General features: G+C 46.3%; 1 protein-coding gene across 1 annotated transcript; it reads left to right on the plus strand.

Annotated features, from left to right (window-relative positions):
• The first annotated feature begins 36 nt into the window (after positions 1-36).
• snta1 (syntrophin, alpha 1) lies at positions 37-18,966 on the plus strand. Its single transcript, XM_029248009.1, has 8 exons — positions 37-396; positions 4,403-4,588; positions 14,555-14,750; positions 15,640-15,829; positions 16,305-16,435; positions 17,008-17,204; positions 18,201-18,388; positions 18,589-18,966. Exons 1-8 carry the CDS (start codon positions 63-65, stop codon positions 18,679-18,681), a joined length of 1,515 nt encoding a protein of 504 aa, XP_029103842.1. The 5' UTR covers positions 37-62; the 3' UTR covers positions 18,682-18,966.
• Positions 18,967-26,478: the final 7,512 nt, after the last annotated feature.

Here is a 26,478-nt window from a genome sequence, read left to right on the forward strand (position 1 = left end):
TCACTCCCGTCCCAGTGCAGGACTACCGACCCGTCCGCAGTTATTCCAGGAATGTGTGGAACATGGCCGCCGGCGTGAAGTCGCAGAAGACCGGGCTGCTGGAGCTCCGGCTCTCCGTGGAGCGCTGGGTCCGGGTCTTGGCGAGTCTGTCCGAGGACGCGCTCACCGTGAGTCCCGGCGGCGGGGACGGAGCCGGCGCGGAGCGCGGGGGCGCGAGCCCGAGTCCCGGCGGTGCGGCGAACGGGGATCCGTCCGAGCAGCACGGCTCCGGCGGCGGTTCCGGCTCCGGCGGCTCCGGCTGCGGCTCCTCCGCGGCGCCCGACGCGATCGCCAACGTGAAGCGCACCGTGCGGGTCGTGAAGCAGGACGTGGGCGGACTCGGCATCAGTATCAAAGGTAGGAGACAGAAAGAGATGGACAGTCAGTCACAGAAACTTTTCCTGACTTTGCGGAAAAGAAAGTGTGGCGAACCGAACGTGCTTCTCTGCGATGTGACGCGGCTGTACAGCGCTCGTAGTGTAGTGGTGTAGTGCTGTGGTGTATAGTCCTGGACAGTGCTGTACAGTGGGTGGTATAAAGGGTTGTACAGTGATGTACAGTGTTGTATAGTGCTGTACAGTGGTATAGGGCTGTACAGTGGTGTATAGGGTTGTACAGTGGTATAAAGGGCTGTACAGTGGTTTATAGGGCTGTACAGTGGTGTATACAGCTGTACAGTGGTGTACAGTGTTGTATAGAGCTGTACAGTGGTGTATAGGGTTGTACAGTGGTATAAAGGGCTGTACAGTGGTGTATAGGGCTGTACAGTGGTTTATACGGCTGTACAGTGGTGTATAGGGTTGTACAGTGGTATAAAGGGCTGTACAGTGGTGTATAGGGTTGTACAGTGGTTTATACGGCTGTACAGTGGTGTACAGTGCTATATAGTGCTGTATAGTGGTATATAGGGCTGTACAGTGGTGTATACAGCTCTACAGTGGTGTACAGTGGTTTATAGGACTGTACAGTGGTATAAAGGGCTGTACAGTGCTGTATAGGGCTGTATAGTAGTGTACAGTGGTGTATAGGGCTGTACAATGCTGTACAGTGGTGTACAGTGGTATATAGTGGTGTACAGTTCTGTACAGTGCCAGTGGTGTACAGTGGTATATAGTGCTGTACAGGGCGGTACAGTGTTGTATAGTACTGTACAGTGGTGTATAATGATGTGCAGTAGTGTACAGTAATGTACAGTGCTGTACACTGGTTTCCAGTCATGTATAATATTGTACAATGGTGTATAGCGATATATAATGGTATATTTGTGCAGCGTCCCACAGTGAGTCTAGCAGTAACAGTTGTCCTAGAGATTTGCATAATTAATAGTCAACAAAAATCATAATTTTAACAGTGCATATTATCTTCCCACACTGGTCCACCACCACATCTCTATGACCTGGAATCCATTCATTGTAACTTATTCAGCAGTCAACGCTTTAAGGATATGTCAGTAAGCAGTAAGTACGTACGAAATGCTTGTGATGTGAACTCTTATTTCAGAAAGGCTGATTTCAACATAGCAGAGGGAGCGGCGGCGCGGCGGGCTTGGCTGGGTCCTGTTCTCTGCCAGGTCTAGGATTCGAGTCCTGCTTGGGATGCCTTGCGATGGACTGGCATCCCGTCCTGGGCGTTTCCTCTCCCCCTCCAGCCTTGCGCCCTGTGTTGCCGGGTTAGGCTCCAGTTCACCGGGACAAGCGGTTTCGGCCAGTGTGTGTGTGATTTCAACATATTGTCTCCATGGCATCCTCGTATGAACCTTCCAGAGAAGGGAGGTAACCCGGTAAAATGGGCTGATTGAATTTCCCAAGTTGTCCACATCTGCAGGAGTTAACAGAAATGTTGGGCTCAAAGTAACCCAGCGATGGAACCAGATGGGACACCCCACCCGGTGGCTCGTTTCAGGCCGGCATACCTCCCTTATTTCGGTACCATTAATCTTTGTCTGACTCCTGTGGTGACGGTGGCTTGCAATGTTACAAAAGAAACATTGCAGTAATAGACTCATTTATACACCATGGTATTTCTACTGCAGTAATTCATGGTAAGTATCAAGGGAACTGCTGCAGGAGCAGCTTTCCACCGTTTTGTGCCCTACCAGGATGTATCGGGTTGTTTCCACGTGTTTAGAAAAATATTCACGGTTTGGACGTGCACATGCAGAATTTCCGATACGTGTATGGTGTGGTGCATCGATTAAGGGTATGATCCGTACGTAATTCAGGATGATCTCTTTCACCCAGTTAGTTGGGTTGGGTTGCAACCAAGTGTGTTTTCTGATCAACCTGGTTAAGTGTGGGTTGCTTTTAAACTGGTGTCGACCAACGTAAAGTGGTTTGACACACTGGAACCAGGATACAGTCGTGCATGCGTGACTTCTTAAGTGTAACAAAACTTTTTATTCACTAAAAAGTACTTGTCTGCGAGGAAATATAGCCCCATATTTGCATTTTGTATTTCTTGATGTGGGCTCGAATTCACTCAGAGCATCACAAACGTGTGTTCCTTTGTGTGTCCTGCAGATCCCCGCTTAGAACCTTCTGATAATGGTTTGCTTTGACTTCTCAAGCCTTCGCTGCCCCATAAGAGCTTGAAGGCATCTGAGAGATCATCTAGATTGCCGTGTGGCGCTGCATTCCTCGTGGCTCTGGGCGCAACGTATTTTAGAGCCACGCAGTCGAAAGAAAGGCGTCCGGAGCCGAGCTAACAGCCGGTCCTTCGCCCCAACGTCCAGGGAAACGTGCGATCGATCGTGAACAAGCTGGGTTTCTGTTTGCTCGACCCAAGAACGGTGGCCTCCCACCCGTACGGCAAATAATGTGAGAATAGCACAGTTCTCATTCGCACCAGTGGTATTTTCCGGCAAAGACACTCGTGACGTGTGAGAAAAAAAAAAAAGAACTCCAGGAATCGCAGAGTGTTTTCCAGGAGGAGACGTGTCAGGAGCCTCAGGTAGATGTCACAAGGAGGCCGTCAGCTGACCGGCGTGTGTGTGTGTGTGAATAGCCAACACGTGCTTCCCAGGGCGCAGTCGGCCCAGGCCAGAACTGAAAGAGCGGAACAGGCCGGCGATGTTTATTTTAGGGCGTGCACCGTGTCATGGGGATTGGCATCTTGCCTTGACATCAGCCTGGAAAGAGAACGGGGGTAAAGATACAGAGAGGTCGCAGATGAAGGATTTGCCCTTTTCACTTGGCAACGTGAAGAATGTGGCTTTTGCATTACATCAAGTCGTGGCGAAATGTCATCATTTTCCAATCAAATGATAACATTGCGTTTCTCGCCGATGTTATAATTAACGCTGGCATCACGCTTAACTTTAAAGCCGGCCTCATTTTTCGGCGTTAATCCGTGCATTTTTACTAGCTGCGCAAATGTTTCGTTAAAATCAGGAGATTTGCAAAGCGCCATCGGGAAACCAATCGCTCCGTTTTCCTATAATTCTCATTTCCTGCCTTGAATTTGATCACACGTTTGCAGAAGTGAATCAGAAACATTTCGCTGGCTGCTTTTAAGGTGAAAATAGGAAACACATTTTATCCCGGTAGCGTAGTGGTTAAAGCTACTGCATTTGGACCTGAAGGCCATGGGTTTGATCCCTGCCTAGGGTACTTACCCTAAATTTGCTCCAGTAAAAATGACCCAGCTGTGTAAATGGGCAAACAGTTGTAAGGACGTTAACGTTGCAAGTTGCTCTGGAGGAAAGCATCTGCCAAATGAATAAACGCAATCCCGAGCGTTTGACCCCACATGTGAGCGAGGTAGGCCAACATGGTGGTCGAAAGGACCACTTTGCATGGAGTTTGGTCAGTGTCTCACTGACCAAGAATTAAAGTGATTACCAGGGCTTAACCCAGTAGGAAGGGGACTGCTGTTTTTAGTAACACTGCAGGCAAATGAGATTATTAAACTGTAAAAGGGAAGAAGCTGTTGAGTAAGACCGCAAAGCAGGCCATCCGGCAGGAGTGTTCATGCCTCTCGAATCAGGCACTGGTGTTAAACGCCCATTTTAGCTGTAAAATCGTGCCTGATATATTTCTATACCCTACTCATTCATGCACGATGAACAAATGAAACTTTATTAGCATGTTGCTGATTTGAATCTCGCACCATGCTGTCGGCGATGTTCCCTGAGTAAAACGCTATGTAGTAGCTACCAAATTTGGAGTACACAAATAACATTTATTAGCCTCAGCTGTCAAGTGAAAACCAATAAATCCTCGAACAAATGTTTTAGTGCTTCGTAGGTCCTCTTTTTCCCCACTATTTGATAAAAGGCATTTTGTTCTTGTAACACATTTTAATGTTAACAAGGAAATTACTTTAGATTTTTAAAATTTGCTGGTTTGTTCATTTCTTTTCGCAGGGGGTAAAGAGAACAAGATGCCAATTCTCATTTCCAAGATTTTCAAAGGGCTCGCGGCCGACCAGACCGAGGCTCTCTACGTGGGCGACGCCATCCTCTCGGTCAATGGCAATGACCTACGAGAAGCCACACACGACGAGGCTGTGCAGGCCCTGAAGAAGACAGGCAAGGAAGTTATTCTGGAAGGTAGGTAAAGGAGCGTTAAGCGAAGGACAGTATCAGATTATAACTTTAGGTTCCAGGTTGTGGCATGTTTCAGAGTTTTACAAGGGCATCCAGATCAGTATATGCTGTTATTCTAGAATATTATTACATTCTTTATTCCAGCTCATTATATCAAGTCAGGAACAGCTACAACAGAGAGTACTGTTAAGTTCTTGAACAAAAATCAAACTCAAGGAAGGTCATGAAAGTTGGGTAGGATGACTAAACTCCTTTTTTGACAACATTGGTGTCCTCCTTTTAATCAAGTAAGTTATTTGGATGTGTTTTGCAGCTATCTTTAATGCAAGTGGATCATTTTCTGTTTCCAAGGCTCGCGCTGTGACACTTACTCCTTGTTGTAAATGTCCGAAAATATCTTCCTTTCAGATTTTAGATCGATCAATGTAAAAACCATGAATGAGATTTCCTTGAGCAGTAACACAGTATTCCACAAAAAAAAAAAAAAACAAATCTTGAGTGTAGATTTTTTTTGAATGCATGGTTATATTCTGTTCATTTATTCAAAATAGCATTTTCTTCTCTGGACTATCGTAAAATTTGTGAACAAAAAGCAACCTTTGCTTCTGTGCCCAGCTAATGGATGACAGTAAAACACACTCAGACAGGAGTGTGGGTCCGAGTTCATTCAGCTCACATCCACAGTGTTTACCACTTGTGTGTGGTGTTCCTCAGTGTTGGTGATCAGTAACAGGACGAGGAATGTTCAACGTGTTTAAGAGAGGAAATGGCCTTGAATAGGATATTGTGGAGACGATGTATTTTTATTTGAGGTTATTTTCAATAGGTTTTAATTTTAGTATAGCTTAAAGTTAAAAAAATTATTAGTTGTACAAAGTATTTACAGTATTATAGCTATAACCAAGACTTTTACAGAACATCCCCCGAAAAAAATTAGGGATATCTGTATTATTAATCTTAATAATACCTCCGACCCCGTTCCCGCCCATAAATACACCCACCCTCGTCAAACACGCCATTTCACATTTAACCTCTACAAGATGTGGTCACACCCTGACGATGCTTCCAGCAAGAGAAGCGAAACGTTGGAACCGACGTCCCATACGAGGTTTAATCCAGAAGAGCAAAACCTCCAGTCAGTTGACTCTAACCGCGAAAGCCTACGGATTTTGATATCATTAATCTGATACTGATTTTTAGTTGTAAAAGTGACTTGACTTTGATTTCAAAATTTGAGTGATGAACACAATTTTGGTTCAAGCATGTTGGTAAAGATGAGAAATCGGTGTTTTTTTTTTAAAGTTTTTGTAAGGGGTTTTCAAAGGTTATATTCAAGGCTTTTCAGCGAATTGCTGTGACAGTATGTGACGTTTCCCGTTCGCTCTCAGTTTCCCCTCGCTGGCGTATTGCTAAATGTTGAGGACAGTTTTACAGCCTGCTTTTCTTCGGCAAATCCGGCCTATTCTGATCACATTACACTCTCCTAGAGATAGCAAATTGTTTGGCAGTTTGTTTAGTAAGATCTGCAGGTGGTAGCCCGTGACAGATTGCAGTGTGTGTTTCAAGATAAGGGTTATGGAAAAATCCATTAGGTTGTGTGAGAAGAACAATATTTAGACAGCTGCCATATTCAGCACAATAATGTGCTCCTTAATGCAGCATGTAGTCAAACACATATTTCATTAGATTTAGCCTGGAGACAGTATGATATGTGCTGTGTAGCGCACATATATCTGCAGTGCTCAGGAAAAAAACGCTGTTATATATTACAGCCTGGGTGGTTGTTGTATTTTTATGACTGCTGAAAAGCCCAGTCCACCTGTCTCAGCATACTGAGGTCAGTGATCCTCGGCCTCCTGTGGTTACAGACTGTGGGAATGCCAGGAAAAACTGTTTTGCCAGTTGCTGAGTCCCACCCACTCTCTTTCTCACTTAAGCTTTTTTCCATGATATCCGTAGTTTTATAAACCTTCGGAAAAATATCAGAATAAATCCGAAAACGAAACGAACGTGTTTTTTCTAAATTCTGTAGGGGGGAAAAAAAGAACGTTATTTTGGCAAGTTTTACTGGGCATTGTTGTGACGGTGGCAGTTATCACATTTTCATAGCATATTAGTAGATTTTTCCTTTTATGAAAACTTTTGGATATTTTCCAGACGGAGATTAAACATCTTGGATTAATTTATACTGTCCGTAGACAATGTGGTTTTACAGTGCTTTTACACTCGGCTAGATCTGTGAAGGTAAAACTGTCCTTTCTCTGCTAGGAGAAATGCGCACAGTACAGGCAGGATGCTGTGATACAGTGCGTTATGATATTGTTCAAGTATCAGCCAAGGCACCTGATTTAATTAACGAGATTTTATTCTTTGTTTACGGGGGTGCGGTGGCGCAGTGGGTTGTACCGGGTCCTACTCTCCAGTGGGTCTGGGGTTCGAGTCCCGCTTGGGGTGCCTTGCGATGGACTGGCGTCCCGTCCTGGATGTGTGTCCCCTCCCCCTCCGGCCTTACGCCCTGTGTTGCCGGGTAGGCTCCGGTTCCCCGTGACCCCCTATGGGACGAGCGGTTCCAAAAATGTGTGTGTGTATTCTTTGTTTAACCGACGCCTTCGTACCCAGTGACTTACAATGTTAGTTTTGTTCACGAAGCGCCTTACAACTATTTCTACATTAATAAAGCAACGCAGTAAGTACCTTGTTCAAGGGTACTGCAGCAGGAGTGCTATTTAAATCCTGAACCTTCAGACTGCAATGTAGTGGCGCTAAGCATTGGGCCATTACCATTTTGTGAAGACGGGGCAATTAGAGATTTAAAAGACACAAGTACATTTATGTTTTTAATACGCTTTGCATGTTTGTTATTCCATAGGGAATTTAGAACAAGTCCATGGTAAGTGGTGGGCGCCCAATAAAGACTGAGCTTTTGCAGAACGCATTCGTTTCTTTCTTCAACGGTCTGTCATCACTGAAACCCACCGTCGGTGTTGCTGGTGTATCTTCATCACCATAAATAGTTAGTGGTGAAAAAATAGCAAGTGGAACGAAACAATGGAATTTATGAATGAAATCGCTTACAGTGCCGAGTCTTTGTCGCTCACATGGATTTTCTCTAGACAAAAGTTGAGGTGGGGAGTAAGGCAGGGCTCTGAAACTGGCACGTAAATTTTGTTACATATCACGCCACAAATCAAAGTGAATGTTTTGACTGGAGCTAACATGCAAGGAAGCCAGAGAACACCATAAATCACGCCGATAGAGCCGCGGAGCAACAGCTGGCTTCAGCTTGAGATGACAGCAATGCCTTCCTCTCGAAGACCTTGGAGTTGTCCGGGTGTTTTTTCCATTTAGGGCAGTTAAATGTAACCACTCGGCAGTATGGACACTTCCAAATACTTCACTACGTATTCAGAAGAGCTCTATAAAATGCCCAGTGCATGGGGATATTTCGCTTCACACCTTAAATTAAGCAGTGCGATTGCTGTGTGTGTTTTTGTAAAATGTGCAGCATTTGTATTGCAGCTCTTGCTTCTGTTCTTTATGCACTGAAACATCCAGGAGCCTAACAAGGCAGTGTTTTTTAGACTCTTAAACGAATTTGATCGGACAAAGAAGGGTCACTGTGTTTTACAGCTTGGTGACTAGGGAGAACGGTTGTGTGTTGATAACACATTCCTTACGAAGTGCACTTAAGGTTTGCAGAGGGCACCGGTGTAACCTTCAGCCTTCGGGTTGAAGTGGAGCTATAGCGCGGAGACGACGCCGACTTATTCAATTCATTACGCAGATGTAGTGATTTTACTGGCCCAGATTCCACAGTCGAAGGCTCTTCATTTAAGCGAAATGTAAAGAAATCCCCCTTCCAAGCCACTTAATATTTAACGCTGGTAAGGTCATGATGTTAAGCGGTGCAGGAATTACTCTCCCTTTGGAAGTTGTGGCCTGTCACAGAGCGTTAAATTCCCAGGGTGAACATCGTTCGAGTCATCGCAAGTTGTGGAAAGTGTTACGTGGTCTTGCATGGTCTTATTTTATAAGAAATGCCTTCCTCGTATGTGATAAAATATAAATACGAACCGCGATTCTTGCGTTTCAAACACGAGGACTCGGACAGCTATTATACATCATTGGAAGTTACAGAGGTGATAGAGAGTTTCCAGACAATCTAAATAAGGTAATGTATCTCGGTAAATATGACCCTAAATCTAAGAATTTTACTATTTTATTTACACGTTTTACATATTAGAAAGCACGTGCCGATTTATATGGTAAATAAAATAGAAATGCGGTCGGTTTTGAATAGCTTTAATATTCACGGATGCCCTTGACTACGAATTTGCTGTGGGAGTGTAGCTTGCGAGCAGGAACTGAGAGGGAGGCGCACGAAAAGACTGTGTCATTATGCTGGAGGCGGCTGGAGGTCCCAGTTCTGTCCATTGTTTGAGCCAATGGAGTACAGTGTGCATCGCATGTTCTGTGTTTTCCCCTCCACCTCAGTGACAGCAGCACCACCAAGGAAGCGTGAACAAAGAGATCATGTGCTAAAAGTGGATTAGCTTTGGTCAGTAAATCTGTCGCTCGGTGATACCGGTGTCCCCAAATGGTGTCCCTTTCACATCTCTGTGCTCGTGTCGCTGTGCGTTCAAGGCTCGCTCCAGCCAGCCGTCACTTTCGGCAACAGGTGGCAGCGAGTCGCCGCGCTCCGTCCCGATCGGCTCCTCGTTCGGCCCGGTCGAGCGGAGAAGGAGCGTGGGGAAAGTGTGCCTCTGGGCCCGTGGCGTGCCTTTCCCTCAGTCCCTCGCTTCGCTGCTCCCGGGGCGAACGGGGGGTTTCCTAAGGAGCGCCGTCACGTCACTGGGGCGGCAAGATTTACCGCAAGGCTCACGAAGAAGCAGCTTCTCCGAAGCTTAGCGTGCACCTTCATCCTCGGCGCAGCAGGCAGCCGTACACTTCGCTTCCTCAAAACTTCCTCCAAGGAGTTTTTGCTGAAGCAGCCCTGTTGTACAGCGGCTCCCAGAATCCTGCCTTCATTTGTGTTTCAGATTCAACCCAACATTCCTGGAAGAGAATGATCTTTCTTTCGCAATGCCTACACAGTCATTCCCACTGAATGACTCGCAGTTCACAGCTGCTTCAGCCCACACGGTCTCTCTTCCATTCGTCCGGTCAGTTGCGCTCGGCTCGCGTACAACCCAGCGCGCGTTGGGGCCGCCGTTATTGTGTTTCACGGGTTGCTTTTTTTAACTGTCCACGTGAGGCAGTTGCTCGCACCAGGAAGGCAAAGGCCTTGACATTTCAGAGGTGTGGTTCGAAGGAGGCTCTCCAGCTCTCCTGCATTTTCCGTCGTACGCTTTCTGGAGACAAAGGGCCTGTTTTTTCCCTGGTGCGACTTTGTATGAGTTGCATGATGGTCTTGATGACTCAGGTGGTGAGGAAAGGCAGCGGCTTCTCTTGTAGCAGTTAAGCACCGGAGGCCCATTTTCTGTGGTCTGTTTTTTCCAAGGAATAGTGACTTATCTATGAAGACAGACATGCAGTAATTCCATGGTATACTCTGTTCATCATTCCTAAGCCAAATATGGAACAGCGGTATGATCAACAGGTTATCTGCAGACCTTCCGCCATCCAAAGTTACTCAACATTCCTTTTACTTCAGTGTCTTCATTGCCCTTATTGTACGCAAGTGCTGACTGTCACGCGAAACATAGGGGCCTGGAACGGCTGGACCCGAGTGCAGCGTCGTTCGTCCGGAGGCGAGGGATGAGGCGAGTTCTCGGTGTCGGGGACAGGCGAAGGGTCGGTCGATCGGCGGTCGGGGTCAGAGCGAAGATCCACGGACGAGGTCGGGGGACTTAGCGAAGGGTCGGTCGAACGGCGAGCGGGACAGGAACGGGGATCCGTGGATGTGGTCGGGAGACGAAGCGAAGAGTCAACTACCGCAAGACATGAACGAAGAGCTAGCGATGCTTGTGAACGAAGTGTCACGGGAAAGGGCGGTTGTCCCTGACGAGATTCCGCGAAGGTCTGGGAGTTGCGGACTGTCTTTTAAAGGGTAGGTGCTGAACTGGAGTCAGGTTCTGTCGATTGAGTTGTGGGTGTGGATGTGACACTGACAGCACATTTGCATGGCAGTGTCATTATTTGTCATTTATTCGGTCCCTGGCCTTGAATGCAGGCCTGCGTTCACTTTCGTATGATTAAAACAGCTCTAAACACACTTCCATAGAATAAAGAGCTCTGCAAAAATGAGCCACGAAGAGCTGCAGTCTTTCCGGACATGTGGAATGGAAGTGGTGCCTGCGTCACTCGATTTTTCCAGATTTATCTACGCTTGAACCTGAGCAGGGTCCCATGGAATTCCTCTTCTCGCAGAGTGGTCAAATGGGAAACAGCGTAGCACTTAGGCAGACATCATGTTATGTAATGTGTTATGGGGACGTGACACTTGGAAGTTCTAGGTGGGCCCTTGCTCTAACGGCGCTTAACGGGGTACGTAACTAGAATGTATCCAGCATTTACACAAACGCATCAACAATGCCAAAAACAGGATAACAATAGTAAGTAGGCTTTTTTTGAGTTTTTACAAGTTGTGTTTCACAGGATATTTCATCCAACTTATGCTGAATTTAATGTGCCCCAGCTTGACATGATTTTACACTATTATTACGTTTTTTTTTTTTTTTTTAATATTGATACCCTACTGAATGTCATCTTGGAATATCCTGAGGGTATTCAATTAGAACATTTAAAGTTTATCAGAAAGGTGTGTTTCCCATGGGGGGCATGGTGGCACAGCAGGTTTGGCTTATGCCTGCTCTCTGATGGGTCTGGGGTTCGAGTCCTGCTTGGGGTGCCTTGCAGTGGATTGCTGTCCTGTCCTGGGTGTGTCCCCTCCCCCTCCAGCCCTACGCCCTGTGTTGCTGGGTTAGGTTCTGGCTCACTGCGACCCTGCTTGGGACAAGCGGTTTCAGTCAACGTGTGTGTGTGTGTGTGTGTCTTTCCCATTACTTTGTCAAATTTGGACGTTACATCCAGTAAAACTTGACCAAAGAATAATGTGTTCCTTATTTTAACTTTACATTTAACGGTCATCTAGCTCCGGATGTGCCGCCCTCTCATAGCGAGGTGTGTCTGTAAGAGGTTCTCTTAGAATCAGCTGAGAGAGAACAGCTTTATTAGATTCCCCCACCCGGCCCAGCCGTGACCTCATATCCCAAAGGGAGACGCTTTCTTTTCGGAGTCCCTCCGAATCCGACACCCTCGCAACGCAGGAGTGAGACCCGTAGGAGGGGTCTCTTCTCACGGGCGCAGCGGTCCCACTCAGCTAATTGTCTTATTCTTCTTACCCCAGTGTGAATCTGCTTTGGGTTGCACAGGAAAACTTTGTATTGCCAGCAGCTGTTACACAGCCTTCCTCATAATAAACACTGTTCGCAGCGCTGTGTTCCAGCTGACGAAAATGTTTCCCATCACAGCACTCTGCCAGCCAATGTGACCCATGTGAAGTCTCAAATTGGGCTTTTTGCTGTGTCCTCAGCAGCCATAAGGGACTAGTGCGATATGGATCTGTGTGTGTGTTTTGTTTGTATTTCAGAGGCTTTCTGCCGAGCAGTGAAAGGGACATTCCACAAGTAATAAGGCTTATAGGCAGCGCAGCATGCATCAAAAGGCACCGTGTAGCAAGTGAAACACATTATGCCAGCTCCCACGGCAACGGGAAAGCAGGGGGCTTAGCCCGGGGGCCTTGTTGTCTTTGACTTGGCGACGTGAGCTTGCGTTTGCCAGCTGAGGCTGGAAGGCTAATGACAGCCACCCTGCTGAACGCCCGCTTTCCCCTCAACAATACGTTCGCCGCGTAAGGACCGGGCTTCGCTTGGGATTTAAGACCGAGGACACCTTAATCGCCACGTCTTCGGAAAGTCTCGAGGCCAAACGCGACCGCTCCATTTATTACTGTCTGTCTGACTTGCATTTTCCACATGAGGAAATTTCGTCTAAATGGCACGTTTCCACCTAGAGCAGCGTTCGAACGCGGAATCATTTGTACTCGATGCAGTGATTTTGCGAGGTTTTATCCAGTTCTGAAGCGCATGTGTAGTTTAGGGAAGTCTGAGAGGCTCTGATGCGAGACGTGCCAGCTGGAAAAGAGAGAGAGAGGAAAGAACGGTATAGAAAGTCACGGAGAACCGCTCTCACTGCCTGGCAGATAAGCCACAGTAATAACAGTGCAGTGCCAGCTAATTTTAGCTCGACACCGAGGCTGAAAGAGTGAGGTATTCATGGTAACATTTGGATTTTATTAAATTCAATTTGCCACGTGTTGACTCAAGATTAGCAGTATTTTCCATTTCATCCCACTCTCTTTCAAGCGGAGATTTATTCACATGCGGACAATCGCAATGACTTTCTTTGCACTCCATTACAGTTTAATTTTCTTTTTCTTTTGTGAAGGTTTTTGGATTTTTTTAGACATAAAATATAAAGCGATCCACAAATCTGTAATTTTCCTGAGGTCAAGGAATATATGGTCTCATTCTCTATGGTAATAAAATCATGTTTTCCAAAACAACATATGTTGCTATTGATAGGACACTGAGCCAAAAAGCTGTGAGCGGAGTAGGACATTTTCTCAATAAACAACTGAATGTAACAGAAGACGGTAATGCGATGATAAGAGGAAATCTGAGATTGAATAAATATGAATTCAGGTGAATTTCCACCCATTACTTTTTTGGGGAATTGTGGCTCGGGGATCACAACATCCTGGTGACAGCAGTGTGAATTATAGATTAAAATGCATTGGTTTTTGTACAGGGAGACTTTGATTGTTTGCGTTATCCGAACTGCTTCAAGGAAATCTGAGCTGTGCAAATGTGCGGTCGAACATACTAGATAATTTTTTCACTCCGCTGAGTACATTATTGATGGGCAGTGGAAAGGCCACCGAGAGGATTCACAAAGCCCTCCGCATCATCGCCTTTACGGTGCCTAGCAGCGGGTTCGGCCCACACCCAGTCCTGGTAGAGCCATGGCGGGGGGGGGTGTTTGGCACAGGTGGATGGGAGTTGAGGAAGGCAGACCGACTAGGGAAAATGGGAGCGCGAGAGTGCCCTGTACATGGAGAGCTGGGAGTGGGTGACCTTAGGACAAACCAACTGTCCAGAGGTGCTGAGGGGATTATGAGCGAAGGAGCTATTTGTGGTAAAGGAAGCCCTCCCGTCCCCGGCAGGAGGAGGGTCGCTCCCCGACGTTGCCAGGCGAAACCCGAGATGCACCCACGAGGCGCGTCCCCTGCTCTATTTATACGTGGCTCCAGCCTGCTTGGCCTTCTGGGCCACAAAATTGGGCGTGGTGTCCCTGACATCAACGCCTCGGCCAAAAAAAGGCAGCAACGCCACACAGAAAAACACAACACAACTGAGCGAAGAGTTTGCTCTTCCACATAACCACATGTGGAGATGAGCAAAAAGGTTGGATTCAAACCAGGAAAAGTAAATGCTTATCAATAAGCAAAGTATGCAGAACATGGCGCTGGGAATTAAGTGAAACTGGAAAGATTGCCGGATACAAAACTCACCGTAGGCCAGAGAGCGGATTGCGTTGCGGTCAAAGCGCAGCACGGCATGTACGTGTCATCGTCCTGGTCACCTGCTCGCTCAGTTCCATAACATGGAGCACTTTCTATTCGTTTCATTTTGTTTCATTCCCATCGCAGCTCCTTACACCTACATCTCCACGAGGGGATAGAAAAAATAGATGCTCTTCACTTGGACCACTGCCCAGTTTTTTGAGAGGATAGAAACAGGATGGCAGCAGCACCACTCTTTTTAAAATAACATTTGCTTTATGTTACCTTTTCATATTATCTCTGTTACCGTCCTTTGTGACATTTTCCCGTTTTGCTGTGGGATAGAAGCTTGAAACCTTTCTCAAGGCCTCCGCAATGACCCTTGTTGTCCGTCGCCCTTCCAGTGAAGTACATCAAGGAGATGTCCGCCTACTTTAAGAACGCCGGACAAGGGGGTCCTTTACCCTGGGACTCTCCACCAGCCTCCCTGCACAAGCAAGGGGCCGCTAACTCCGCAGCGGAGCTCAAGGAGAGCAGAGAGATCCCCCTGAAGATGTGCCAAGTCACCAGGAAGCAATGCCCACCCGATACGGAGAACAGGTGGGGCTCCGGTCATTGGCGCTGCTTTGCGTTACAGAACTAAAGCTGAGAGCCGTACCAGGAATCGTAGTGTTTGTAACCGTAAGGGTGTGGCTGTTTCATACCTTTGGATAATCCCATTTAATCACTTACCTGCTCTCCTGGTGGTTATATATGCAAGATCCCAGTCATTCTACCAAAGTCCCCAATCTGAAAACAGAAAGCCTAGAAGTAAGTATGAGTCTGGGTGAGGGACAAGCTGCTACGCTTCTCCAAGGCTGGTAACATGCTGAGATGTTTGGGCCAAAAATAACAAGCACTTCACCATGTACATTTACATTTATTCACTCAGCAGACACTTCTCTCTAAAGCGACGTACATCTCGCAGAAAATCTAATGTGTTTGTTACATTAGGAGAAAGAGACAAAGTAAGATATTAAAAATGTATTAAAAGCACAACTTTTGCTGCTTTATAACAACAGAAATCAGTCACAGCTACTCTGTTCAGTGATTTCTGTATTATCACACACATTATCTGAAACTGCTTGTCCCATACGGGGTCACAGAGCCTAACCCGGCAACACAGGGCATAAGGCCAGAGGGGGAGGGGACACACCCAGGACGGGACGCCAGTCTGTCACAAGGCACCCCAAGCGGGACTCGAACCCCAGACCCACCGGAGAGCAGGACCCGGTCAAACCCACTGCGCCCCCCCCTTCTCTATTATCATCATTTTGATAATTATTTCAGATCTGTTGGCTGATATGAAATAATTATCAAAATAAAAAATCATACTGTCTGATTAATGATATTTCCCTCTAAATTTCGTCTGAGATAGAGCGTAGGATTTTTTGACCGATACGGCTCCGAAGAAACACGTCTCAATATCAGCCTTTCTTTCCTGGAACAGATACTTTGAGGTGATCTCCGCCGACCGAAGGTCCTCTCTGTTCCTGCGGGCGAAGGATCCGGCTGTGGCGCAGTCGTGGTACAACGCCATCCAGGCGGCTGTTGGTGCCCTCATCCCTAAGGTGAAGGAGGAGCTGAGGGGCATGCACGGTGGCCAAGAGATCAAGCACATCGGCTGGCTCACCGAGCAGGTACTGGCTCCACGTGGGCAACGGGATATTTTTTTTTTACTGAACTGGATTTCTTTATGAACCTCCAGTGGCTGAGTCATCAGTTCTAGCTCCTTCACTACTTTATTAACAGCTGGTCTCCTTCCACGTAGCTCTTATTAGAAACATCTGAGGTCTTACTATAAGATACAGCAGAATTCATTACCCACTGAAGAGTAATAAAATAGTTGCAGAACGACAGACTGTCAGACTTGTGTCAAACGCCAACAAGTGGATCTTTGATTAAAATATAGACTCCACATGTTGAGGAACAGAGCACAAACATCTGGCAGACCAAAAAAAAGGAAACAAGTAGAGGCAGATGTAATTTACTTGATGTGTAAAATTTTTTATGGTTTTAGTCCAGTGAAACTAATGCATCAGCGAAGAGGACTCTGGGAGCTGAGAGCTCTCTCTGGTACTGCAGCTGACCTGCTCTCCAATTTTCCTTTCACAGCCACCCCAGGGCCCTGAGAGGCCGGTTCTGGCCATGCTGACGGAGAGAGACCTGGTCCTATACAGGACTCTGCCAGACAACAGGGAGACCCTGAGCAGCCCTGACCATAGCCACCCACTGATCACCACAAGGTAGGCTTACCAGTACCGTACCTGGGTCAGTAACGGTAAGCCGTCAGCATCGGAACCTGCCGATGCAAGTGACGGTAGCAGCATCAGCACCTGTACGACTTTGCACTCGTGCCCCTTCTATTCAGATGTGTGCTTGTAACTCACAGATTTGTCTGATTTCAAAAGTCCGTTTTAGTTTCAAACCCCTTCAGCCTTGTTTTGGACAACTGGCCGAACAAAAAATTGTTTCGGCTCAAAGGTGCACGTTTCTTAAACCAAGATCGTCTTCATTCGTTCCGTCATATTTAAAGGGTCATAATTTTGCGCACTCCCTCCTTTTTATTTCGTTGCTTCTGCTTCACCCCTTAAAGTCGCACGCAGAGTATCATACGCTTGTACGCATTTCCTCAGCCGGATGTTTCGCCGAAGTCCTTCTTGTTGAAGGCACAACGGCGGCTCCGTTCCAAGGAGTCGAACAAGCAATCTCTAGGTCTACGCATTTACTCGCTATGCTACCTGCTGTTCCGTTTTTCCCTTTTTCCTCGACTCTGTCTCTTTTAACACTGCTTTCTCCCTCCTTCTTGCCCTACCAGATTGGTGCATTCGGGCCCTGGGAAGAGCTCCCCTATCATGGACTCCGAGCTGACCTTTGCCCTCCGCAGTGGGACAAGGCAAGGAGTGGAAACCCACATCTTTCGGGTCGATTCGGCCAAAGAGCTGTCTGCGTGGACTCGCATGCTTGTCGACGGCTGCCACAACGCCGCAGAGCTCATAAAGGAGGTCACCGCTGGTAAGAACATGTGCAGGCATGCGGTGAAACACGCAGGAGCAAAAACCTTCCATACAGCACTTCATGGAAAGCAAGCGCTCCGCTGGAGAGCCTAGGTGTAGCTACAGCGCCCTCTGCTGCGCCTGCTTCTTCACGCACAGTGTTCCCTGTCCAACTGTCGTCTTTTACCACATCTACTTTTATTCTTTCAGCAAACGCTTTTCTCCAAAGCGGCGTGCTACTCGGAGTAAACAAAAGTGCATGTCGCCAGCAGACGGAGGCATTCGTTTGTGATTTTCAAAGTGAAATTAGTCCGATGCCGCTGTTATTTCTGGAAAACTACGTTAGACGCGTAGCTGCATATACACCTAACTGGGAGATTTTTAAAAATTTTAACGGACGATGTAGTGAAAATCTAAGGAGCAGAGAGGAGAGAAGCGAGTCCGAAAGAGATGTCCTTTGAGAGCCTTCTTGAGTGTTGAGAGGGATTCAGCAGTTCTGAGAGAGGTCATTCCACCATGTTGGAGCTTGGAGCCACAACCAAGGACTTTATGGATTTTAACTGAGGACCTCTTGTGCATGTGACCACCAAGTGATCAGAGGTGGAGGAACGTAGTAGTCCGGCTGGGGAATAGAAAGCGATCAGGTAATGACGGTATCTGGGAGCGGATCCGTTGATGGTCTCGCAGGCCGTAACCGAGTCTTGAACTCGATATGGGAAGCGACAGGAAGCCAATGGAGAGAGACAAGGAGTGGAGATACCTGGGAACACTTTGGCAGGTCAAACACTTGGAAAACCCTGATGAATGAGAGCCACAGGGTGTGAAAGGCTTAGTCCTTTATTGAAGTGTTCAATTGGTTTGTAAGTCGCGTCTCCTGTTTTTCGGGGTGTAAAACGGGCAAAAATTAAAATGCACCTTTCAAATCTGCTGTGGGACTTGAGGGCCTCCTGCTTTTCCAGTGCTTTCTCATACTGTTCAAAGACTTGCTCTAAACCGCACTCCTTTCGGCCTGCAGCTTGTAACTGGAACGGGAAGGAGTGCACCCTGGGAATCCATATCGACGAGGGCTTCACCCTCTTCACTGAGGAGCCGGGCCTCAGGAGGACCGTGCTGCTGCAGCGGCCCTTCGAGAAGCTGCGCATGTCCTCCGATGATGGCGTGCGCCTGATGTACCTAGACTTCGGGGGGCCCGAGGGAGAGATTGTGAGTGACCGTCACTGTTGTCATTTGAGTCTCCAACTAAGTCGTCGTAGGTATGAATTCACAGCTTGCTGTTTTCTCCTTCTGATACTGTGTTGGACTGGTGCGAAGAGGGTCCGAGCTTTAGAAGGGGTAACGCACGAGTGTTCGTTTCTGTGGTGGGTGTCTTTAACGACCCGTATTCTTGCCAACTTCCCTCGCAGCAACTGGATCTCCACTCTTGCCCGAAGACCATTGTGTTCATCATCCACTCCTTCCTGTCTGCAAAGGTGAAGAGACTAGGCCTGTTGGCATGATGATGGCAGCCAGTCCATCAGACGACACGTTAAGTAGTTCTCCAAGAGCCATGAATCAAGAACTTATGGGTTGCACGGGCGCATTTCTTAGACCCAGACCTCCATGATGGACTGAATGCTGCACAAGAGTCTCCTCGTGTTAACAGGGGTCAGAGAAAGCCTCTCCAGAGGGTCAAGACCCAGGAGCTCAGCAAGAGTCATCAAGTGGACAACACACCTGTAATATGCACTGTCCAATGCAGTTTCACACTATTTTCTTTCAATGAAACAGTTTTTTTTTTTTTAATAAAATTCTCCTTGTTGTATAGCTGTCCATATTGAATGTCCAGGTATCTGATGAGATGATAATTCTGTTTGGTTAAATATTCTGGTTTGAGGGATGGGTCATGCCACCTTTACAAAGTGTAAGCTTGTTGAGCACATAACACACACGTATCGTTAAGCAGATTCTGTGTCGTTGTTATTCATATTATTTTTTTCTAGTCATTCAAAATGTATTAATACTATGCATTTGCATCTTGTTTGCTTTCACTCAGTCATTTGAGTGGGAGGAAAACTAAGAGCCATAATGTGTCTATGCTAAGAACTGCACACAGCATTCATCCATAGTGCACTGCTTCGAGTGTTTTCGAGTTTAATCTTTGGACGTGTCTGAAACCATACTATAGACTAATGCATTTTTACGGCTGAAACCAGAAATTGGGGTTTGACGTTTAGTTATTAATATATTGTGAAAACTGCATTAACCGTGAAAGAAAAAAAATGTCAGCTCAGAAACTGGGCTATTTCGAGTCCTGAAATGCAGATGCTGCACTGCCTTCAGCTGGTACAATGTTAATGAGCACTATAAGGAAGCTATTTCTCAAATTTCTTCATACCTCAGGACTGTATTGCTTTATACAATGTTTTAAAAAGTTTAGAGCTGCTGTATTGTTAAAAAAAAAAAGAACTCTACAGCCAAACACGAGTGTGACATTTTTTTTATGTATCAGCTTTGTTCATTTACCTTGGTAAAAGGTGTTATCTCCAAAGCCTCGATTCATTAGCAGAGTCATTGAGTTCTAACATAAACATCTTCATATTACCGTAGCTATTTAGCTACCTTTCACCTGGCAGTTTTAGAAACTTACAGCATGGGTACATTTCTACAGTGTCAAAACAAATCTATATAAATATATATTTATAACAGAAATACATTTTGCTTTTAAGACAAACAGGTATTGTATTTTCTAATACTGAAAAAGGGTGCCTTGCAAGGTTAATTGTATATAAGAGTGTAATAAATTGGGATTTATTTGCCTTTATTGCCTTGTTCTCATTTTAATCTCTTTGGTTCACGCTGAGATGAATAGATGCAGGTTATGGGAATAAAATAATAACAAGAGTAATAAATACATGCTGTGCGCACAGACCACCTCACCGTGAAGCCTGGTCCTGTAAAAATGCGAACGGCACATGCAAACCACCCTCGGGTCATGGATACCCTACCCATTGCCTGGGTCCCTTATCACCTGGTAAAATCATTTCCGTCTGCGTGCGTGAGATTACGCGTTCTCTCCATCCTGTTGCTCGAACAAAGGAGCCCTGCCCATCAGGCATGGACACGCTGCACTTTGGGTGGGGGAATCCCTGCAAGGAAGGCGGGAGAAAGGCCCCATCGATGCAACGTGCACCCTGGCAAAGCAGGCACATCTCCACACCACGAGCGGGGGCCAGGAAGCAGCAGGGCAGGAAGCGGTGAACAATGCCTTGGCTCCTGTCTTCCGGCAGGGGCTGGGAAACTCGACGTGCCACGCTGAGGTGGTGGTGAGGTGCACTTAGACACAGACCTCTGGTGTTCTGAGCTCGAAACCTGGGTCCATCCAGAAGACGCTGCCCAGGTCCTGTACGACGGCTGGTTCCGAGGACTTCAGGTGTACCGTTAGCAATACCGATCGAACACCGGCATCAAAGCAGATAGAGGGTTTGCACTAACAAGAAGAACGGATCACCGGAGACAAAGCAACCGATTGACATGTTGAGAGACGTTTGCTGTATTTGGTTGCGCTGTTCACATTTATATAAAGTACTCTACCTATATACACCGCACATCAGCAAATTTCTGCTTGTTGTTTTTTAAGCAAATCTAGTAAGACGGAATATGATCAGATCGCACGTGGAATGCACACTTCTTTGAAACTGGCAAAACACTAGGAGTTGCGTAACTGGAGCAAACTTTTCTCCAGAAAGCTGTAGTGCAGAAAATGCTGACCCCAGTCAAAACCCACTAGTAAGTGAAAGATAACGTCGCAGCCACTCTTTCCCTCTTCTACACTTGCAAATTCGACGTCAAAGAAGAAAGTAAGGAAGGCCTGATCTTTAACTGAAAGCCACATTTTTAATTAAGTTTATCAAGATTCGTCCCTGTTTGTTTTGCACCTCTTTAACTCCTTTGGACATTCTCTAATCCTCAAGTTCACGCGGAAAAACTCGAACATGCAAGAAAAGCAAAATGCAATAAACATATAAATGCAGACAGTACACGGATGCATATAAGATTTATTTTAATCTACCCACATTTTGAAAAAAACCACACCCATCACAGTTTGTAGTCCCACTTAGAAAATGCATTGAGGCTCAGTCATAAATCCGTGTTGATGCCGTCTGGGTTTGTTGACTAGCTGCATAGCTTCAACCTCAATCTGAATGGTACATGCGTTATTTGGTGGCCTTCCATGAATCTTATTTTGTCAGAAATGCTGAGCTGAAATAATGGATGAGAAATATGTCCTTATGTCTTGTTGCTAAAGGCTACTGTCTGTTTAGAGAGCATTCAAAGCCAAGAGCCAATTCTTCTACTCAAACAGTACGTTGTCCTTTGGAAGTTCCTGAGAAATGCCAAAGTACACTGTGCTCTAACCAAGATGACATTGTTTTTTATGGTGGTGTTGATTTACACCCATCTGGTAATGCAGTTTGGCCTATGGCTGAGACTATGTATTCACAAAATATGTCATGTCTGCTTTTTCAAACTGGCATAAAATATCCCAGATAAAGAGCCTCGCACCAGTCCCGTATAAATACAGACAGTACAGATGAGGAAAATAACTGGTTTGAGCAGGGTAAATAGACAGAAGAATAACAATAGTATAAATCAGGGTACTAAATCAGGACACTGAGAAGCAACACCAGCCTTCCTCATTGTGTGCAGCGGTTGCCATGGAAACTGGGCCACAAGATCATCAGTAGCTCCAGCTCCTTATCAGTTGGCCAGAAAAATTGCCAATCAGTCTTGCACAGCCACCATCTGAAAGGCTAGCATGGGGAAATTGAGTGAATACATTTTAAATTAGAGCTAGGAAATCAGTCTAAAAAAATAAATAAGTGAGCAGAGCAGGAGATCATGAGCACGAGAAACATAATTTCTTTATTTGTTTTTCCAACATCAACAGCACTGGCTTTTGGCTTTCTGACACACTCAGATTATATCCATAATGTGACTCGTACAGCTGATGACAGCGGTGCGCATGAAGCGGTACATGCAAAGCACGAGGCCGGTCTGGTCGGACTCGCGCGCGACTGTTTTCGTCCCAAAAATATCAACCGCAGAAACTATCTGTGGAAACCATCACTTAAAGTGTCATGTATCACTAGAGGAAGGAATCATTCCTAAGCTTTTCTTCAGAGACTGGCCTAAGTACACTATCCTTTCTATCAGCAGATATTATTTATAAATGGTCACAGTGCAGTTAAAGCTTTCAAACACGTATTTCAGCAATAGAATTAAAAAAATTTGATTTATTCATGTGCGGACTGTTATAGGCTGTCTGTGAGGTTCTTAACCACTCTTTGTGTGCAGTGCCTAGCGCTTACTCAGCTTCACACACCTGTAAGGATTAGCTGCGCTATTACCTCGAGATGCTTGGATAAGCTTAATAAACCACCACTTCCCAGGGTGAAACATGAAAAATACGAAATATTAGGTTTAGAAAAAAATTCTATTTACATGTACATTTACATTTATTTATTTACCAGACGCTTTTCTCTAAAGTGACCAACATCTCAGAGAACACATATAGAGGTTATGCATACAAATACCCACAAAAACACGTGGTAATGGGTAGCGCACGTTTACATTGCGATAAATTATACTCGGGCCCTCGGGAGGCTGTCGTTCTCATGAAAATGCGCAACATAAAACACTTTGCTGAAGAAACAACATCTCAGTTTGAGAATCAAAGCAAAGTGTATCCGTGAACAAGAAACTGGGTTACATATGAATATGAATATATGAAGCATATAGAGTCTCATCAGGTCACAGGAATGGAAAAGGATGAGTGGGAAAATCGCCAAGAAGAGGGGGCACGATGCACTAAGAGCGAAGGGGTGCCCCCCCCAAGGAGGTACGTGACACCGGCTCCACTGATCCCCGATGTGTTACGGACCTCAGACCATCACCAAACACCCCAAACACCCCAAACACACAGCCTGTGGTCCTGTGTCCTGATAGTTAAAACCAAAAAGCAGTTAAATCCACATGGACCCCCCCCCTCCTTCTCCCCCCACTTTGGTGTACATTCTCCTTTCCCGCAGGTGGCCAGTCATCTTGCAGATGGTCGCTTTGCCCCAGGGATGCACTCTGGAAGGTCCCGTGTCAACACAGCTGTAGAGGATGTTAAACTGTAATGTCGGTTTTCCAGACAACCCCCCCCCCCCCCGCGAATCCCTGCCTCCCACTGGCGTTCCAGTGGATTTCAGCACTGCATTTTGAGCTCTATACCGAAGTACAGCACCTGGGGGTCAGCCACTTATTCAACCTCTGCCTCCTTTCCAGCTCTCCATTCATAGCCTCCGGCCGCCACACACCAGGAAGGGGCCCAACATTTGCTAAGAGCCATTTTTATAAGGATGTCTCCATCACCATTAGCTCCTGCTCTCCAAACCTGCAGTCAGAAATATGTGACTGCGATCTAATAGCGTGTGCTGGATTTTTTTTATACATGTGCCGACTTTTACGTCTTTTTTTCAATGACTTGTATCAATAATTTAACCTTAACAGTGCCCGCCACGAACATCGCGGTACGCAACTGGCATGGCACACTGTGCCGAGTCAAGACAGCGAAGATGAAACGATACTGCATCATACATGATGGGCATGACCTGGGGGGGTTCTGACCTGAAGGTGACCTCCCAATATTTGTGTCCTACTGGTAATGACTAACAAGGTGTTACCCTCCTTCTGTTTAATAAATGAGTTTTAAAGAACTTCAGCCCGTTTTTTTAATCTTTTGCCATTCTGACAATACAGCCAGTAGAACCATTCAACCAAAAAGAAAGCGAGTGGTTATGGTGGCGTGCGGGGGTTGGAGATCCTTACTTGCCATGAGAATGTCATGGGTTCAAACCCCTCTTTGAAACAATGTCTCGCTGAATCGCTCCACTGTGACTCACACAGTTCTATAAGTGGCTCTATAAATCTAAGTAGCTCATTATATAAACATCTCATGTCACGTGGAGGGGAAAAAGCAGCATCTGCATGAATTAATAACAATCAATAATATCTGACAACAGATAACACCAAGAGAACGTGCCAGTCGAAGTGCTCTGCGCCATTCTTTGAACACATCTCCGGTTGTTTGAGTAGATAGGAACAAATCACTGCCGCTGTGCAGATTTCTACCATTCTCAGGTATTAATATGAAAAAAGCACAGACGTTTCAAAAGTGGGGGCACCGACTTAAAACTTTGTATTTCGTATGAAATGTCGGACTTCCGGGCTACGTAAGAGTAAAAGTGCTTCTTTTAAACGTAGGTAGGTAACACGGAGCTTACAGGTGCGTCCTCTGGGCTCCGAGGATGCGGGTTTGAACCCCCCTTCCGTTTTAATACCGAGGTGTTCAAGATGTTCCCCCTCGAACTGCTCCAGGAGGAATGTTGGATTTGCGTAAAAGGGTAAATCAGCGTGAGTAGCTAAGCACTGTTCGTGTGTTAGGAGAAGGAAAGTCACAAGTACGGTTATTGTCCAGGTGCTTATTTTCCACTTTGAGGGGAAAACAGCACCACGTTAAAAACATCCCTTTCACTGGTGTGGTGTTTCTTTCTTTACAGTACAGTATATGTGCCCTGTTGAGTACCATGGTACTGCTGCAGGTGGTACCGCACTAACCAAGGTACTGCTAGATGGCCAGTAGTGCCAGTGCTGGAAAAAAATCTGCAGACTCCCACTAAATTTCGTTGTATTTCGCTTGAACACTTTCTGGACAACTCTGTAGGACCGGCCGCAGAGTTTGAACGCGCAACGTACAGCAAATTGACGAAGCGAGCGGAAAACAAAGAGAGCCGAGGGCAGAGCGGCTGAGGGAGGATTACCCATGAACACCAGGGGTCTCTCTTCCTCTTCCCATGCTGGCGCACAATGGACGCGCCGCTTTGTGAGAAGGCAGCAGTGGCTCTGTCAGGGATGAGAGCACAGATTGGACATGACCTAATTCAGCACTAGACATCGCACAGCACACACACACACACTGTTCCTCTCTTCTACTCTCATTCTCTGTCTCTCTCTCTCTCTCTCTCTCTCTCACACACACACACACACACACACACACACACACACACTACAATAGCTGAGAACAAGCTAATAAGTATGCAGGGTAAGGCCAGGGTGAACGAGAGGGAGAGTGAGAGAGAGAGAGAGAGAGAGAGAGAGAGAGACTGAGTGAGAGACAGACAGACACACACACACACACACACAGAGAGAGAGAGAGAGAGAGAGAGTTCTTTTGTGGGTTGGGAAAAAGCTTTAAAAAGAAATGTTTTTACTCAAGGCTTTAAATATGGGAAAGAGAAAAACAAATGTCAACCCATGCATTTTGTATCGGCTTATGAAAGCAGTAAAAAAGAAGTGAGGAAAAGCAGTGTTCGTGCGGAGTGTGTTCTTAAAGGCGTGATAAAAGCACTAGTTAAATCTGCCAAAGAAAGTGACAAGGGGGGCAACGTCTGAGACGAACTTGGCTTTAACCTCGCAACTCAGCACGATCATGCAAACGGTGGGAAATAAACTGCGAGCGTTCGCGCAAGTCGGGTTACCTTTCCACGCCACGGGCAAGTGATGCAAAAGCAGATGTCGCGGAAACCATTGTTTAAATTAATGCAACTTGATTCATTGTTTATGGAAAAAACGGATATTGTGTTAAAACTTACCATCCCTTCACCACGCCCCCATAATAGAGAAGAACAAGTAAAGTGATTATGCAGGGGGGTAAGACAAGTGTGTGTGTGTGTGTGTGTGTGTGTGTGTGTGTGGGGGTGGGTATTGCAAATTAATATTGGAATCGGCCAATATTTGGGTCCTCTATGCCGTCTCAGTGCTCTGCCTCTTGCCAGTGAGCTATTATCGCATTAATCAAAACGTATATTTTTGTCCAATCAAAGCTCTGCATCATTCTGCGATACGGTTCGATTCGTGCGAGCAGCTGAATAAAAGTTGCGCGACGACTAGTTCCCGCACACGCTTCCTCCGCCAGTTATGTCCAGTGTTAAAATGCTGACGGGGCAGAAATGAGAGCACCGTCGCTGTTATTGTGTTGCAGCGCATTGCGCCTTAATCCATCAAGCTTGTTTGTCCTCGTTGAACCCGTCTCTCAGATCGGGGGGGAAAAGGACACAAGGCACACAGCAAGCTCAGTCTGCCGACTTTAAGCGGACCTTACTCTCCTTCTTGCTCCAGGAGGCTGGAGTTATGGCCCATAATTCCATGCTAAGGCTTGCTTTCAGATGCTTCTTTAACTGTAGTTATTAAAGAGCCTGCTCAAGGTTATT

This window comes from Scleropages formosus, chromosome 22 (assembly GCF_900964775.1).
Source record: "Scleropages formosus chromosome 22, fSclFor1.1, whole genome shotgun sequence".
Taxonomy (NCBI): Eukaryota; Metazoa; Chordata; class Actinopteri; order Osteoglossiformes; family Osteoglossidae; genus Scleropages; species Scleropages formosus.